Source organism: Thalassophryne amazonica, chromosome 16, assembly GCF_902500255.1.
Source record: "Thalassophryne amazonica chromosome 16, fThaAma1.1, whole genome shotgun sequence".
NCBI lineage: Eukaryota > Metazoa > Chordata > Actinopteri > Batrachoidiformes > Batrachoididae > Thalassophryne > Thalassophryne amazonica.
In genome coordinates, this window is record NC_047118.1 from 44,184,410 (window position 1) to 44,201,266 (window position 16,857).

Genomic DNA, 16,857 nt, shown 5'->3' on the forward strand with positions numbered 1-16,857 from the left:
CAGCTGCGTTGTCATGAATCGGAGAGCCAAATGGACATCTGAATGCAGAAATGTCTAATTTGTGCGAAACTGAACACTAAAGGTAAGTTGACTGAAATGAGCATTTTCTTTAACCCTAAGTACATAAAATATTTAAAAATGTCCAATGTTGTGTTTTTAAGTCTACCATAAATTTAGATAAAAATGTGCCTTGCATCTGCGTCCAGTAATTTAAGTGGCTGGTTTAATTTCTGCACTTACAGCCACTAACACACACAAAATCCTCATTTTCACACCGTCTACATCACATTACCACCCGCTATTAATTCCGCCATTTACTCAGTAAAACTGTCCCACAAGTGTTTGGTTTGCCACACAATTTAGCACTAATTACACTATGTAACAATTTTTGTTCCTGGCTTCTAAGTGTTATATTTCAACTGCTTATGTCTAAAGTCTATGGAAAAATGACTACATTCAGCACAAACTTTGATTTAATTTTTTTTAACGTTCTAGAAAGTTCTAAAAGTTTCTTGAAATTTCTAGATAATTCTGGAAACTTCTAGAAAATTCTGGACAGTTCTAGCAGTTAAAGAATATTCTAGAAGACTACTCAGTAGTAGTGAAGGCGAATCGAGAATATTCTTGAAAACAAATTTCAAAATATTGTCCTGATCACAGAAGCAAAGTTTCTGTGGAATAACAGCTATTTTCTATTAAAGGCATAACAGGTTAGGAAAACACAGTGTACCCAGGAACAAAACAAAAATAAAAATTTGTTACATATCTGAGATTTTAGTAAATCGGGCCGAGTCTGTACGCGCGCACACACGCACACACACACACTTTCCTCTACAGGCTGCATTTTAACTTGTTGAACTGACTAGCCGGCTGACATTATAGATTAGTCAGTCAGAAGATGTGTTTTAGTTTATTTACATCAGGGATCATGTACAAATACATTAATCTTATGTAAACACAAAAGATTTCAAATATTGCTTTGTCAGTCAGTTACGTGATACTGCTGGCACATAATGGGAATGTCCATTAACAAATTGCCAAATTACCAATAGAAATGGTCACGTTTGTACTGATATTTTAAACAATCCATTTTACTTCACATGCATACATATACACTATTTGATGTTATTTTGCCTGTACAATGTGTACTGATACTTACAGGAGCATCCCAGGCTCTGTGGAAACAAACATGCTGCATCGACAGTCCACTGCACACTGACTGACTCAGCAGACCAACCTCAAAAGGTCAAAACTCCCAGGCAGAGGTGGAGACATTGAGTGACAGGTCAGGATGTGTGTGTCATACTGCAAAACTTGTCTTGCAAACTTGAGTTGAGTTTCAAATATGCACCAGAATGAGACCAAAATATAATAATAGACAATCTAGATTATTCCCAGGTTATTTGGACATTTTAATCAAGTTCCAGGTTATTTCCACAACTGGAAAACAATAAATTTAGTTTACCAGGATGTGCAGGAATCCTGACATTTTCATGATAGTCATACTGAACAGGTTTTATGACAGTTAAATATAATTTAAGAGTCAAAAAAGTGGCAAAGCACCAACAGCAAAGGTAGAACTGTACACTGGTACTGGAACAGTACACCATGGTTTCATAACATGTGTATCATGAACATGGCTATTGGTGAGAAGGAGTTCAGCCAGAGTCTATGTGAATACTGATGCATTCTTGATTATAGCCTTAAAATTCCTTGGATCATCAACAAGGCTGTATTTCCAATACAGAATATACACAATCCCTGTCCACTGGTGCCTCCTCAACCATTTTCCAAATGGTCGTTTTTGTATGTTTTACAGCAAAATGAAATATTCTTCATAGCTCTTCCTTTAAAAATAGTCAGATATATGATGTGCCAGTCCACGGATGCATGAAATAGCCTCTGTTGAATACTCTGCATCATTTCAATGAGAGGGAGTTTATTCCTTTAGCCGCCGCCGCCGCTGCTTCTTTTGCTATAGAATAGAGAAAAACACATCAACACAACATCAGCACCACACTGGATGGACATGAACACAGCAGTATGAAGTCAATCAATCAATGTTTGGCCTCTGAGGATAAGCCCGTTACTGTTCTTATTCTACCAAATGGTGTAAGCTTCGATGGTCTCAGAAGAAGCCCACCCCGTAGAAGAAAAAGTTGCAGTTCTTTGACTGCCCGTTTGAAGCTGGCTCCTAAAGCAAGCAGGGTCTCATAGAGGTCCTTGTTAAAATGTCCAACTTTTGAGCAGAAATAAACGTGTTTACATCCTGGTACAAAAAACTGTTTTGGTCTCTATAAATAATTTCCACCTCCATGACAACTGTACAGTGCTCACTTTCATTAGATTCTCCGTGTTCTCTGGATCCTCTCATTTTCTTATTGGACATTTTTCCAGACAACTTTTCTCAGGATCAAAGATTTCTGCTTCACCTTCTTTTGATGACCACAAGAAAAATGATCACAATTTATTGGATGAAACTGGAATCTTCCACAGTTGAACAACGGACAAAAAACATCTATATAATGGAGCAGCTGACACCTCAACTTCACTTAAAGACTCTAGTCTTTGAGGGGGGCCAATCACTGACTTTCTTAAATATAGCATAAACCTATGTCTTGATTTGTTTTTGATTTGTGATCTTTGTGTGATGCCCAGTCTCAGGACAATGTAAATGTTATTGTCTTTTGAAATGACAATAAAGTGAAAAAAATGTTGGCATATACGGGAGTACATCTAATAAACGAATGCAGCAAACACATTGACGACTGACAGCCCCATTTCCACAGAGTGGTTCAGATTGGTGCTGCATGGTATTATACGTGTCAGAACAGTTAAGTCTGGCTTGGTCGTCGTTTTCCAAAATCAAGAGGCTTTATGTGGATACGTTTTCATCAGACTGTGTTGATGAATATCACTGAAACAAAATGGTAAGCCTTTATATTTACTCTGTGTGTGAATGGTTTAATATTTGAAACAGTCTGTTCCCATGAGGACTGCAGCTTTCAGCCAATTAATGGACAGCATTAATGGATGTATTTCAATTTATGAGTAAATTACAAGAAGCGTGTGTCAACAATCGCATAACTTACCTACAGCTTATGTCCAACGTGTGGACAGCATGCCCAAACTTTTTGGGGGGTACTCTGCGTATTGCAACGTATATCTGCGTGCTTCAACGTGCTCTTAACTTACACAAAGCTTACCCATAACATATTAGACGTACGCCAGCCTAGGCCAGCGTTTTTAATACGGTCGACATACGCTGGCTAAATCGTCAAGGTGTGACAGGGCCTTTAGACTCTCACAGAGTTGCTGCTTATTGTCTGCTCGATGCAGCCACAAGTTGTGGAGGACTGCGTCTGTCATTTTCATCATTTTATTACAAATACCTGGAATAATATGGCTTGTTGCGTGGTGAAAAGTTGTAACGGATCATCAAAGATGTGCCTGCGGCAGAATTTGCTCTGTTTAAAATTCTCACCTTATTCAATGTTGTTAGCACTTTTAGCAGCTATCAGTAGCTTCATCCTTTAGGTCCTGTTAATTAATACAGGATTACTGAGAAAATAAGTGGCTCATAACTTTTAATGTCCGCACCAAAGCAAATGTTTGAGAACTGCTGTGCAGTCCCCAGAAATAGGATTTAATCAACATCCAAACTGAGTTTAGCCTGTTAGCTTAACTGGTTTGAACTGAAAGATAGTGGTGTGTTCAGGCTTCTTTGCAAACTTTTCACTTTAAGATGACAGTTCTTAAAAACTGAGTGACTGAGCAAGTAGGAGATGAGTGAGTGAAGCAAACAGCCAGACAACTCTGCAGGTGTTCTAGGGGCTTTCGTGTTGTGACTGGAGAAACTCATATTGTTCAATGAATGTGGAAATACAGAGGGCCAAAATTACTCCAAAGCACAAGTGATTTTTTAAAACAGATTTCAGCAACCTTCAAACTGTCAAATATGCAACAGTGGTTCTTCTTTTACAGTATTTAAAAGACATATTTTACAAAAGAACAACTGCAGACACTTACTAACATCTAGCATTAATCGATCAAAAGTAATGACTTACTGAACTTTTTTCTTTAGCGCTCGTTTGCTAAGTCAAATCATCATCGCACTCCATCTTCAAAGCCCCAACCTCTCAAAAACAAATGAAGCTACACAGCAAAACTTTTGCATCGCATATACTGGGAATAATATTTTGTAAAAGTATGAAATAAATGGGACAGCAGGAGGCCTACTCTGAAAATGTGCCTTCAATACACACAGAGAGAGAGAGAGAGAGAGAGAGAGAGAGAGAGAGAGAGAGAGAGAGAGAGAGAGAGAGAGAGAGAGAGAGAGAGAGAGAGAGAGAGAGAGAGAGAGAGAGAGAGAGAGAGAGAGAGAGAGAGAGAAATAGTCAAAGATTATGTGTCAATGTACATGCATAATATTTTCCCTGAATAAAAATAAATCAATTAAAAAGAGATGTCAGTCAGAAACATTTACTGGAATCTGGCGATTTGCAGTGAATTTCTCCTACTATAGTCACAATACAATTTAGCACTTGTCACAATACACAGTTTTTATTTTCTGTATTGTCATATTTGTAAACTGCCACAGTGACAATAATTTCTTCTTTTTGTACCTTTTGGTCATTTCTTTGGTTAAATGCACTTCTTGTTAAGTCTTTAATGGTTTGTTCTTGTGAACAATTAGATGAATAAAAATTTATTGTTCAAAATATGCCTAGCTCAGGATGCTTACCTTTTTTCTCTTCCTCTTTCTTCCTGGCTGCCTCCTCTCTCTGTTTCCTGATAATGGCGAGGCGAGCTAGGTCAGCTTTGGCCTGATCCGTCTTCCCTGCCATGTGCGCCTTCAGGAAGCGCTCCTTTGCTTTTTGCTTCTCGAGCTCCTCTCTGAGGAGAACAGTGAGGTGAAGAAAGTGGAAAAGGAAAAGTCAAAGTCACTGCAACACATTCCTCTTTAGGATCATAGGAATTCTATTTTGTTTGGAATTTCCATACAGAATAGAAAAATGCTCATTGTTGCAAAAGAGCTCCCATAACTTGCATGGAAATTTTTAGTTTAACAACTGAGCTGTTGCATGATACTCTTTTATAAAACTATCATACTAACTCCAAAATCAGCTCCAAAATCAAAGTATTCATGGTAAAACACACTGTCAAAACACTTCATTGAAAGTGACAGTTATTTAAAGTTTTTTCATCTCTGTGGATATGAGGACTGTATTACATAAACGTAATAATCAAATCTGAACAAATAATTCAAAAAAAGTCACTGCTATTCAATGTATGGCTTTATCCCATAGGAACCTCAATAACTGGGCCTCCTGTACCCATGTTTTTTTCACACTTTACTCAATGTTTGACTAAAGTGACTGACGAACTAATTAAACTGTGACCAACAACAAATCCAAATCAAGTGTCTGCTGCGGCATCACTCTAAAAGTCTCACCCTGTGATGACGCTTCAATAAGAATTATTTACTGTGGTAACAGAAAACACAAAAACTTATCTGGTCAAAAATGCTTAAAAAAAAAAGAAGAAAAAAAAAAAGAATTTTTGACAGGAATTGCCACAAGATGATATTTTTATTGTCCGCATATTTTCATGTACAAAATATCCACAGAGAACTGACATTTCTGTGTACTGACTCAAACACACACCTCTCTCTCCTTGATAACTGCCTGGGCTCATCCATCTCAATGTCTGTCACCTTCTTGGATTTCTGAGCGACTCTGTTGGGGTTCTCAATTTCTATCAAACCCTCAACACCCGCTCTCTTCCTCTGCGAGTATAGGACAACAGTTCAATCAATGAAGTAGCATATACTTCCAACCTTTGAACCCATTTCTTTTTTATTAATTATCAGATATCGTTTCTCATATGAAATGCTCTGTAATTCATGTTCTTCAATGTTTTGTTTTTTTTTTGTCTTTCAAAGGAAATAGTTGATATAAATGGCTCTGATGTTCTGACGAATATAAACACAAGCCTAACCTCTGGTATAGTTCCTGTACATTTTAGGCATGCAGTAGTCCAGCCCGTCTTAAAAAGCAAAAATTGGATGTGGTGCGTGTCTGGATGAATTACAGGCCTATTTTAATTATTATTATCATCATCATCATCATCATCATCATAGTTTTAACTGGTTGTCAAAAAACTTTGTGACAAATTAGTCAGACCTACATGTTTTGATACATGTTGTCATAATTAGGACTATCACAATAAATTTTGCTGCACGATATATTACCTCAAAATATCATGATAAACAATAACATCACAACATTAAGGCCATTTTATGCCCCTGATATAATGATAATGTAGCATAAAAATACAAGTAAAACCTTTCAAAGAGAATGAGGCATTTAATTCTAAAGTCTACTCAGCATTGGAATTGAAATTTGAAAAGAAAAAGAAAAAACCCTAAACAACTAATTCATATTTCAAAAGGGTGGTCTGGGCTAGAGTAAGGGGCCATTTTCTCAAAATGATGGGCATTTCTCAGACATCACTGGACCCCTGCAAATTACAATAAAGTAAAATAAATAATTCAAGATCTGCCACATTTGTTTTTAAATGTGTCAATTTAAGTAAAAGCTAAATATGATACAAATTTCATATTTCATTATTTTGTGTTACATTTTATGCCATTTGATGTTATGCACAGGTCATAAATAATGTTTAAACAGTTAAAAACACATTAATATTGGATGGATGTAGCATTTGTGCCCATGTTTAAAACTTACATCCAACATCTTTAATCTGTTAGCAGCAGAGAACTACGTCAGACACTTTAGCACAGTGAGACATAGTGTTAATATAAACACATTGTTTTTCATTAAACATTTATGAATTGGATTACATTACTTGTAATTCAGGTTGGATGAATTTGCTCTGCAGTATCAAGTGCTTTGTTTTTTTTTTCCGTTTGTCTTTATGTTGCATGACATGTCAAGCCACACCACCTTCAATATTTTGTTTGCTTGATTTGTACACAAATGACTACATCTCAGAAATTCTCACTTTGTACAGATGTGAAATCATTGTACAAAGTGTCTCTATTCGGTGACCATCTCATCCATGAAATTTTACACTAATTCACCTGAAATTTCAACTTTTTTTTTCATAAACTGGTGGTGTCATCTACCTGAACTCACATGCAGCAGGATGATCTCACAGGGGGACAGTGAAGCAATACAAATGTAGATCAGTACGCTTTCACTTTTAGGGTCATATTTTGAAAGAAAATGGTAAATTAACCAATTCTTTTCATGCTTTTCTGGATGGAATAATGCCATTGCGTTGCTTCTAGTGGCTGGCTCACTGTTCCTTCTGATTGCCTCACACAGAAAGAGCAGGCTGACCCCACCTCCTGCACAGAGGGCCATGAGCAGCGCGACTCGCTAAAATGTTGGTGACTTAGACTTACAGACACAAATATGCATGTAAAGGGCCATATATCAAGGACAGAAAAATGACTGCATTCATCTTTATACATCAAACGACAGGATGATATATTGATTATCATAACAGACCTAGTTGTAGTTATATACTCTCTCATTTGAACCTGGCTGTGAAAGAAAAAAGTGATCATATATTATACAGAAGACAAGACTCATCAATGATTAACCTGGCTCTCCACAGTAAGCACTGTTGAATATGAGTTGAAAAGTTCTATAAGAAATCTATAGTTTAAATAAGGCACTGGTGTATTTAGAAAAAGTCGTTTGTTTTGGGTTTTTTTTACTGCAATCTAATTTACATAAAGAACCCATCTTGTCACATGCAGAAAAGACAGCTGTGTGTGAGTAAGAGAAAAAGAAAGCGAGGGAAACCATGTGGTGGTACCTGGGAACCTTCATCATCACTGTCATCTGATTCTGATGCTACAGATTTCTCTGTAACTTCATTGTGAGCTGCACCCTCTTGTTCATCTTCTTCCTGCTCTTGCTAAAATAAATAAAAGCATACATATAATAGACAGGATGAACACACGACAAAATATGTATGAATAAAGATCATTACACAGCAGATGAAAAAATGGAAACATATACCACAAAAGGAGTAACACACAAAACATGTACCGCAGGGCTCTGCAGTTATGTGTATGCAGTGTTTAATAGTGTCCAAATGTGATCAATAGTTGTTTTTGATCCACTTTTCTGATGCACAATGTCTGGTAGGCAAAACATCTCTGTTGGCAGCACGAGGAAACAGATGTTCATTTTATCAATTGTTGGTGTAATTCAGTGATACATTTTGCCATTTTGTAGTGACATTTATATTTGTTTGAAATGAGCATGATAGAGTATGTTTTGTTTTTTTTTATCTCTGGAGATCATTTACTTGCCACAGCAGATGTTTTCAATCATTAATTCATCTCAGATAGTAATCTCTGATCCATCCAGATACATGATATGATTCACCCACAGTTCAGAACGCTTGTGAACCACAGTAATTGTAAAGTTTACATATGTGTGATTCTGTGTCGTGACTTTTTGAAGGCTCAGCACATTTCTGGATTCAAAATATCATCAGAAACTCTCAATAATTAAAGGAGTTGAGGACAAAGTGTGTCGTCTCTTCCCTGTGCAGCCGTTAGCCCAGTGAACAGAGCACGGCCCACAAAGAGCATGCACATCCAAGCTTGCAAGTCCACAGCACCAGAAAATGAAGAATATTCCTGACTTTTTCTGAGTCGGTGCGCTGCAGGACCACTGATCTGAATGAATTCTCAGTGAGTAGGACTAATGAATTTATCCTGAAAGGGTTATAAATAAAATGATTAATGTTTCCCCCTCTCAGCAGACAACGCAGACATCTTCAGCTCTTGTGGAAAGAGAGAGAAAAAAAAAATTGAAGTTACAAACTCAAATCATCTTTTGCTTAATTTTTTAAAAACTTTTCATGATTTTGACAAGTTTTTTTTAATTCACCAATATGGTTCATAATGCAATTTAATACAACAATTAAGTATTTTATTTTAAAATATTTACATTTCTCCATGCCATGTGGAGTTGCGTCAGGAAGGCCATCTGGCGTAAAACTTGTGCCAATTCAACATGCAGATCCACCTTGGATTTTCTGTGGCGACCCCGAGTAAAAACAAGCGGACGGGACTTACTTTTTTATGTCATTTTTCATTCAGAATCACAGGCAAAAGTTCCTTGTTTTCATTGCTCAAGTTATTTTCTATGATGGAAAGTAGTATTTTTTTTCCTGATGCAAAAATAATCTGTTTCATGGCTTTAAAAAAATAAATAAATAAATGCTTTTGATTCTAACCGTGGGTTTTATGGTCCCTGACACCCCTAGTGTCACTCAGATATACAAGACAAAATGCTGCATGTATCAACTGAAGTAAAAACAAAACAAAAAACAACAAAAATAAACATCCATCAAAAATCTATCACCTGAGAAATTGAAAATTTTGAATTGGAACAAATCTACATATACATTTAATCTTGAGTCACGGTTATTCAGAAATTACAAAAGGTTGCAGGCCAATTGGTATGTATGGTTTCTTTTCTTTCTGTTCTTGGTGCATGCATTTGAATACATCTGTATGCTGAAAGCCTACCTGTTAATGAATGATGCACATTATTCATTGCAAATTAAATTAATTACATGAAAAACAACACACACACTTTCATCACTGTGACTTGGATTGGTCTTAACCAGTACTTTCTCTTCATTACATCTTTTGGAATTCTGTGAAACATCAGGAGTCTCATGTACAAAGGCTGCATATGCACCAAAAGTTGGCATACATCCTTCTCCATGCTAATGTTCAGCTGTATCAAAAGTGAAATGACCATGGAAATGCGCGGTGCGTCACACAAAAATCATGGCTGGAGTACCCACGTTTCTACAGCTATTGGTCCACTGTGGACACGTAGAGGTGATGCTGGGAACCGTTAATAGTGTGAAAACAAGAAGTCAGAGTGATGTGCACATCAGTGACACACTTATGAACAATTAACACACCCATGTGTTTGCAATTATATGGGGAGATATAAAAGCATGCACAAAGTGATGAGGAAAATTACATTAATAGTGGCTGTGTTAGCACTGTTAGAGGAGCTTGCAAATGGTGCAATCCAACATGAGAGTGTACTTGGGGAACACAAGCATTTACTTGCAAATGACAATAACTGGCTCCAGGTCTGCCACAGACTATTATTTTGATAATCAACTAGTCACTGATTATTTTTGCGATTAGTCAAGAAATCAGATCATATGTAAATTGCAGCTTATCACACCAGCATGCAGCTGTTATTTGCATGCCAAGGTGTGCATGTTGTTGGTTTGCTAACAAAGTCATCCATTGAAGAGGAATGTATTTTTTAGTATTGCAACATAGCATTATCAAACATTAGCGTTATCACATTTCCTATTCAAACATGACAGGCTGTTGTAACGGCACAGCAAACATATATGCGTGCTAAGGCTTATGAAACTGTCATCGTTAATGTTAACGTTTACAGCTATCAATGCAAGCAAGTAGCTTCCTTCTCCTGCAAAAAAAAAATGAGGTGGGCTTCATAGATAATTGGCAAAGCTTCTGGGGAAAACCTGGTCTTGTTAGGAGAGACGGCATCCATCCCACTTTGGATGGAGCAGCTCTCATTTCTAGAAATCTGGCCAATTTTCTTAAATCCTCCAAACCGTGACTATCCAGGGTTGGGACCAGGAAGCAGAGTTGTAGTCTTACACACCTCTCTGCAGCTTCTCTCCCCCTGCCATCCCCTCATTACCCCATCCCCGTAGAGACGGTGCCTGCTCCCAGACTACCAATAACCAGCAAAAATCTATTTAAGCATAAAAATTCAAAAAGAAAAAATAATATAGCACCTTCAACTGCACCACAGACTAAAACAGTTAAATGTGTTCTATTAAACATTAGGTCTCTCTCTTCTAAGTCCCTGTTGGTAAATGATATAATAATTGATCAACATATTGATTTATTCTGCCTTACAGAAACCTGGTTACAGCAGGATGAATATGTTAGTTTAAATGAGTCAACACCCCCGAGTCACACTAACTGTCAGAATGCTCGTAGCACGGGCCGGGGCGGAGGATTAGCAGCAATCTTCCATTCCAGCTTATTAATTAATCAAAAACCCAGACAGAGCTTTAATTCATTTGAAAGCTTGACTCTTAGTCTTGTCCATCCAAATTGGAAGTCCCAAAAACCAGTTTTATTTGTTATTATCTATCGTCCACCTGGTCGTTACTGTGAGTTTCTCTGTGAATTTTCAGACCTTTTGTCTGACTTAGTGCTTAGCTCAGATAAGATAATTATAGTGGGCGATTTTAACATCCACACAGATGCTGAGAATGACAGCCTCAACACTGCATTTAATCTATTATTAGACTCTATTGGCTTTGCTCAAAAAGTAAATGAGTCCACCCACCACTTTAATCATATCTTAGATCTTGTTCTGACTTATGGTATGGAAATAGAAGACTTAACAGTATTCCCTGAAAACTCCCTTCTGTCTGATCATTTCTTAATAACATTTACATTTACTCTGATGGACTACCCAGCAGTGGGGAATAAGTTTCATTACACTAGAAGTCTTTCAGAAAGCGCTGTAACTAGGTTTAAGGATATGATTCCTTCTTTATGTTCTCTAATGCCATATACCAACACAGTGCAGAGTAGCTACCTAAACTCTGTAAGTGAGATAGAGTATCTCGTCAATAGTTTTACATCCTCATTGAAGACAACTTTGGATGCTGTAGCTCCTCTAAAAAAGAGAGCTTTAAATCAGAAGTGCCTGACTCCGTGGTATAACTCACAAACTCGTAGCTTAAAGCAGATAACCCGTAAGTTGGAGAGGAAATGGCGTCTCACTAATTTAGAAGATCTTCACTTAGCCTGGAAAAAGAGTCTGTTGCTCTATAAAAAAGCCCTCCGTAAAGCTAGGACATCTTTCTACTCATCACTAATTGAAGAAAATAAGAACAACCCCAGGTTTCTTTTCAGCACTGTAGCCAGGCTGACAAAGAGTCAGAGCTCTATTGAGCTGAGTATTCCATTAACTTTAACTAGTAATGACTTCATGACTTTCTTTGCTAACAAAATTTTAACTATTAGAGAAAAAATTACTCATAACCATCCCAAAGACGTATCGTTATCTTTGGCTGCTTTCAGTGATGCCTGTATTTGGTTAGACTCTTTCTCTCCGATTGTTCTGTCTGAGTTATTTTCATTAGTTACTTCATCCAAACCATCAACATGCTTATTAGACCCCATTCCTACCAGGCTGCTCAAGGAAGCCCTACCATTATTTAATGCTTCGATCTTAAATATGATCAATCTATCTTTGTTAGTTGGCTATGTACCACAGGCTTTTAAGGTGGCAGTAATTAAACCATTACTTAAAAAGCCATCACTTGACCCAGCTATCTTAGCTAATTATAGGCCAATCTCCAACCTTCCTTTTTTCTCAAAAATTCTTGAAAGGGTAGTTGTAAAACAGCTAACTGATCATCTGCAGAGGAATGGTCTATTTGAAGAGTTTCAGTCAGGTTTTAGAATTCATCATAGTACAGAAACAGCATTAGTGAAGGTTACAAATGATCTTCTTATGGCCTCGGACAGTGGACTCATCTCTGTGCATGTTCTGTTAGACCTCAGTGCTGCTTTTGATACTGTTGACCATAAAATTTTATTAGAGATTAGAGCATGCCATAGGTATTAAAGGCACTGCGCTGCGGTGGTTTGAATCATATTTGTCTAATAGATTACAATTTGTTCATGTAAATGGGGAATCTTCTTCACAGACTAAAGTTAATTATGGAGTTCCACAAGGTTCTGTGCTAGGACCAATTTTATTCACTTTATACATGCTTCCCTTAGGCAGTATTATTAGACGGTATTGCTTAAATTTTCATTGTTACGCAGATGATACCCAGCTTTATCTATCCATGAAGCCAGAGGACACACACCAATTAGCTAAACTGCAGGATTGTCTTACAGACATAAAGACATGGATGACCTCTAATTTCCTGCTTTTAAACTCAGATAAAACTGAAGTTATTGTACTTGGCCCCACAAATCTTAGAAACATGGTGTCTAACCAGATCCTTACTGTGGATGGCATTACCCTGACCTCTAGTAATACTGTGAGAAATCTTGGAGTCATTTTTGATCAGGATATGTCATTCAAAGCGCATATTAAACAAATATGTAGGACTGCTTTTTTGCATTTACGCAATATCTCTAAAATCAGAAAGGTCTTGTCTCAGAGTGATGCTGAAAAACTAATTCATGCATTTATTTCCTCTAGGCTGGACTATTGTAATTCATTATTATCAGGTTGTCCTAAAAGTTCCCTAAAAAGCCTTCAGTTAATTCAAAATGCTGCAGCTAGAGTACTGACGGGGACTAGAAGGAGAGAGCATATCTCACCCATATTGGCCTCTCTTCATTGGCTTCCTGTTAATTCTAGAATAGAATTTAAAATTCTTCTTCTTACTTATAAGGTTTTGAATAATCAGGTCCCATCTTATCTTAGGGACCTCGTAGTACCATATCACCCCAATAGAGCGCTTCGCTCTCAGACTGCAGGCTTACTTGTAGTTCCTAGGGTTTGTAAGAGTAGAATGGGAGGCAGAGCCTTCAGTTTTCAGGCTCCTCTCCTGTGGAACCAGCTCCCAATTCAGATCAGGGAGACAGACACCCTCTCTACTTTTAAGATTAGGCTTAAAACTTTCCTTTTTGCTAAAGCTTATAGTTAGGGCTGGATCAGGTGACCCTGAACCATCCCTTAGTTATGCTGCTATAGACGTAGACTGCTGGGGGGTTCCCATGATGCACTGTTTCTTTCTCTTTTTGCTCTGTATGCACCACTCTGCATTTAATCATTAGTGATCGATCTCTGCTCCCCTCCACAGCATGTCTTTTTCCTGGTTCTCTCCCTCAGCCCCAACCAGTCCCAGCAGAAGACTGCCCCTCCCTGAGCCTGGTTCTGCTGGAGGTTTCTTCCTGTTAAAAGGGAGTTTTTCCTTCCCACTGTAGCCAAGTGCTTGCTCACAGGGGGTCGTTTTGACCGTTGGGGTTTTACATAATTATTGTATGGCCTTGCCTTACAATATAAAGCGCCTTGGGGCAACTGTTTGTTGTGATTTGGCGCTATATAAAAAAATTGATTGATTGATTGCACTGTCATTGTACTGCCGTGGAAGGCACATTAGCTGATTTTGATTACCAAGGCCACTGTTCCTAACATCTAACTAACATCGTGGCTTCGAGCCTGATTCAATGCAAGACTTCATCCTGACTAACAATGCGGTTGGGGCAGCCCACTCTCACACTTTTTTTTCCATGCTTCTGTCACGAAATGTGACATTTCTGTGACGTGTTTTGTTTATATTTTACTATTTCTAACCCTAACATAATTGTCTCCCTTCCACTAACCCTAATCCCCCTAGACTCCCCCCCCCCCCCGTGTCACCCTGCATTTCGTGACCCTCGTCTAGCATGTGTGCAATGAATAGTTTATTCACACAACTGTTCCAAATGACACTAGCACGGGCACGCTTGGGCATGTGTGCATTCAAATATATTTTTGTTATTATTATTTTCTTGTTTGTTTCTTGATGGTGAAACTAGAGCTTCTTAACAAGCCCCCAAATGTCTCGCTGTGTTCAGTATTTGTCAATAAACGCGCCTATAGTTGCGATGTCACACAGTCAACCACGGTGCATTCAGTGTGTGAGATTCTTCCGGTTCCTGTTTTTTCCGGTTGGCAGGGTACCAAATAAAATATCCCTGCATATCTCCAGTTCATCTGTAGCTTGCATGCAATAAAATTCCTTTTCTTACAGTGATCATTCCTGACAGGGAGGAGAATCCCCAGGTCCCAGGGCCTATTTAAATACATTTGCATATTTAAATAGGGGCATGGACAGGGAGGAGTTTGGTGCTTCTGCATGTGCACTCAATTCCACCTTCGGTGGGATGTACAACAGGAAAGTGCTTGGATCCATGCATACCCAAACTTTGATACATCTGAATTTTTTTTTTTGTGCTTATGTCAGTTTCTGGGTTTTGACATATGCCATGTTTCAGTAGGAAATCCACACAAGTCTTTGTACCTGTGGCTCCAGGAACTTTTGATTGTCTGTGTTCCTACTTGTACGTCCATAAATGATGCAGCCCTTCCCCATTTTCAATTTCAATGTTGATCGCAAAAGTGCATGCATTGGTGTATAGACATTATTGATTATGGTGATCGATGTTTAACTGTGTTGAAGGATAGCCTACTTTTAGGAGCAGGATATCCCCAACTGCGTTTGTTGTCAAAACCTTGCACATATGTGGCTATTGTTCTGCACCATCACACCAAAACAATGTCCTTCCATGTGAAAAGCTATGCAGCGATAAATGTGATTTCTGATCTTTGAAAATAACGCAATAAAGGACATGTTGTTTTAACTTCATTTTGTTTTGTTTTTCTCTCTCTCTCTCTCGGTTTATTTCACACTGCTGACAAATGCCATCCACTCAAAAGCACCTTTTTTCTCTCTTTCTCTGCCTTCATCTGGGCGTCTATCTCCTCGGGGCTGGTGTAGGTCCGCATTCGGCCCTTATGTGCAGCTTTCCTACCTACAACGACACATGACAGCACACGGAGAACCTCATAGACACTATGCAGCTGGAAAAAGAAGCAGAAATAATCACAAACTAAGCAATCAAAACAAGCAGAGGCTTGAACAAATTACTGTTTAGCTTAGCCTGGTTCGAAGCAAGCATGTCGCTAAACTGATATTAACACGCAGCAATGTGTTCGAATATCATTCTTACCTTTCGGCATTTTATTTAAAAAAAAAAAAAGCTTCTGTTACAAAATGTTTAACAAACAAATATTGATGTAACACAAAAACGTTAAGACAACTAACTAAACTCACAGAACTGAAGTGATGAGCACCTATCAAAAGCCCAATTCATTGAGAGGTCCAAACATTTGCCTGTCAATAAAGCCTTCCTATAAGTAAAATTCCATTTTTTTAGTAACAACATTTACGTCCTTATGCTAAATAATGTAGTTTTCTCGTAGTCACCAAATATAATACACCAAAGGTGCGTATAATAACAATTAAAAAGCAACCAATATTCAATGTTTATCTTAAGGCAATTTATTAGCGTGCTAAACTGATGCAACCCACAAGTAATGAACGACGAGACTTTATTTTATTTTAATTTCCCTCCTTATACTACTGCTATAAATGCATGCTTACAAATCTATGTTTAACCTTATACTCTATAATCAACTTTACACCTCATTTAACACCGTTATGTATAAAGCGGTGACGTAGTTCAAGAGACGATAAAACGAAAAGGACCCGATCTGTTACGTCATTTTTTTTTTCTTCTTCTGCCGTATTTTTTACGGATGGTAGACTTTCTGGTGCATTATCACCACCAATTGATTGGGTGTGTAAAACTGTCTTTGCATTTTTCCCCAGGGATTGGTCCGTGAGTGAGTGAGTCAAGTCCATCCAGTCAGGGGCAGATCCAGGATATTGTAAAGGGGGGAGAGGGCGATGCGTGGATTTGCAAAGGAGTCAAGGGGGGGATTTTTTTTATTTTTAGGTTCCCTTTCCTATATTTTGGTGCATATTTTACCACAAACTACACCACAGCGAAAAGAAACTTTATAATTTATGTTTTATTCATTTGAACTTGTAATTTACAATCTAGAATGTGATGCTATGATGTTATGATGACAAGTAACAGAGAACATTTGAAATGTCTGTGGCTACAAAAGTGAAAACCTTTGCTATACCTTGCTGAATCATGGCATGGTATAAATGTATCTAGCTGAGTCACTTGTTGCTAAA

The 16,857-nt window shown here is 37.9% G+C and overlaps 1 protein-coding gene across 1 annotated transcript; it reads right to left on the reverse strand.

Annotated features, from left to right (window-relative positions):
- Positions 1 to 1,384: 1,384 nt before the first annotated feature.
- pdap1b (pdgfa associated protein 1b) lies at positions 1,385 to 15,977 on the reverse strand. The gene is made up of 6 exons (XM_034191305.1): positions 15,821 to 15,977; positions 15,531 to 15,622; positions 7,852 to 7,953; positions 5,667 to 5,788; positions 4,745 to 4,896; positions 1,385 to 1,975 (listed from the first exon to the last, which is right to left on the reverse strand). Exons 1-6 carry the CDS (start codon positions 15,828 to 15,830, stop codon positions 1,920 to 1,922), a joined length of 534 nt encoding a protein of 177 aa, XP_034047196.1. The 5' UTR covers positions 15,831 to 15,977; the 3' UTR covers positions 1,385 to 1,919.
- Positions 15,978 to 16,857: the final 880 nt, after the last annotated feature.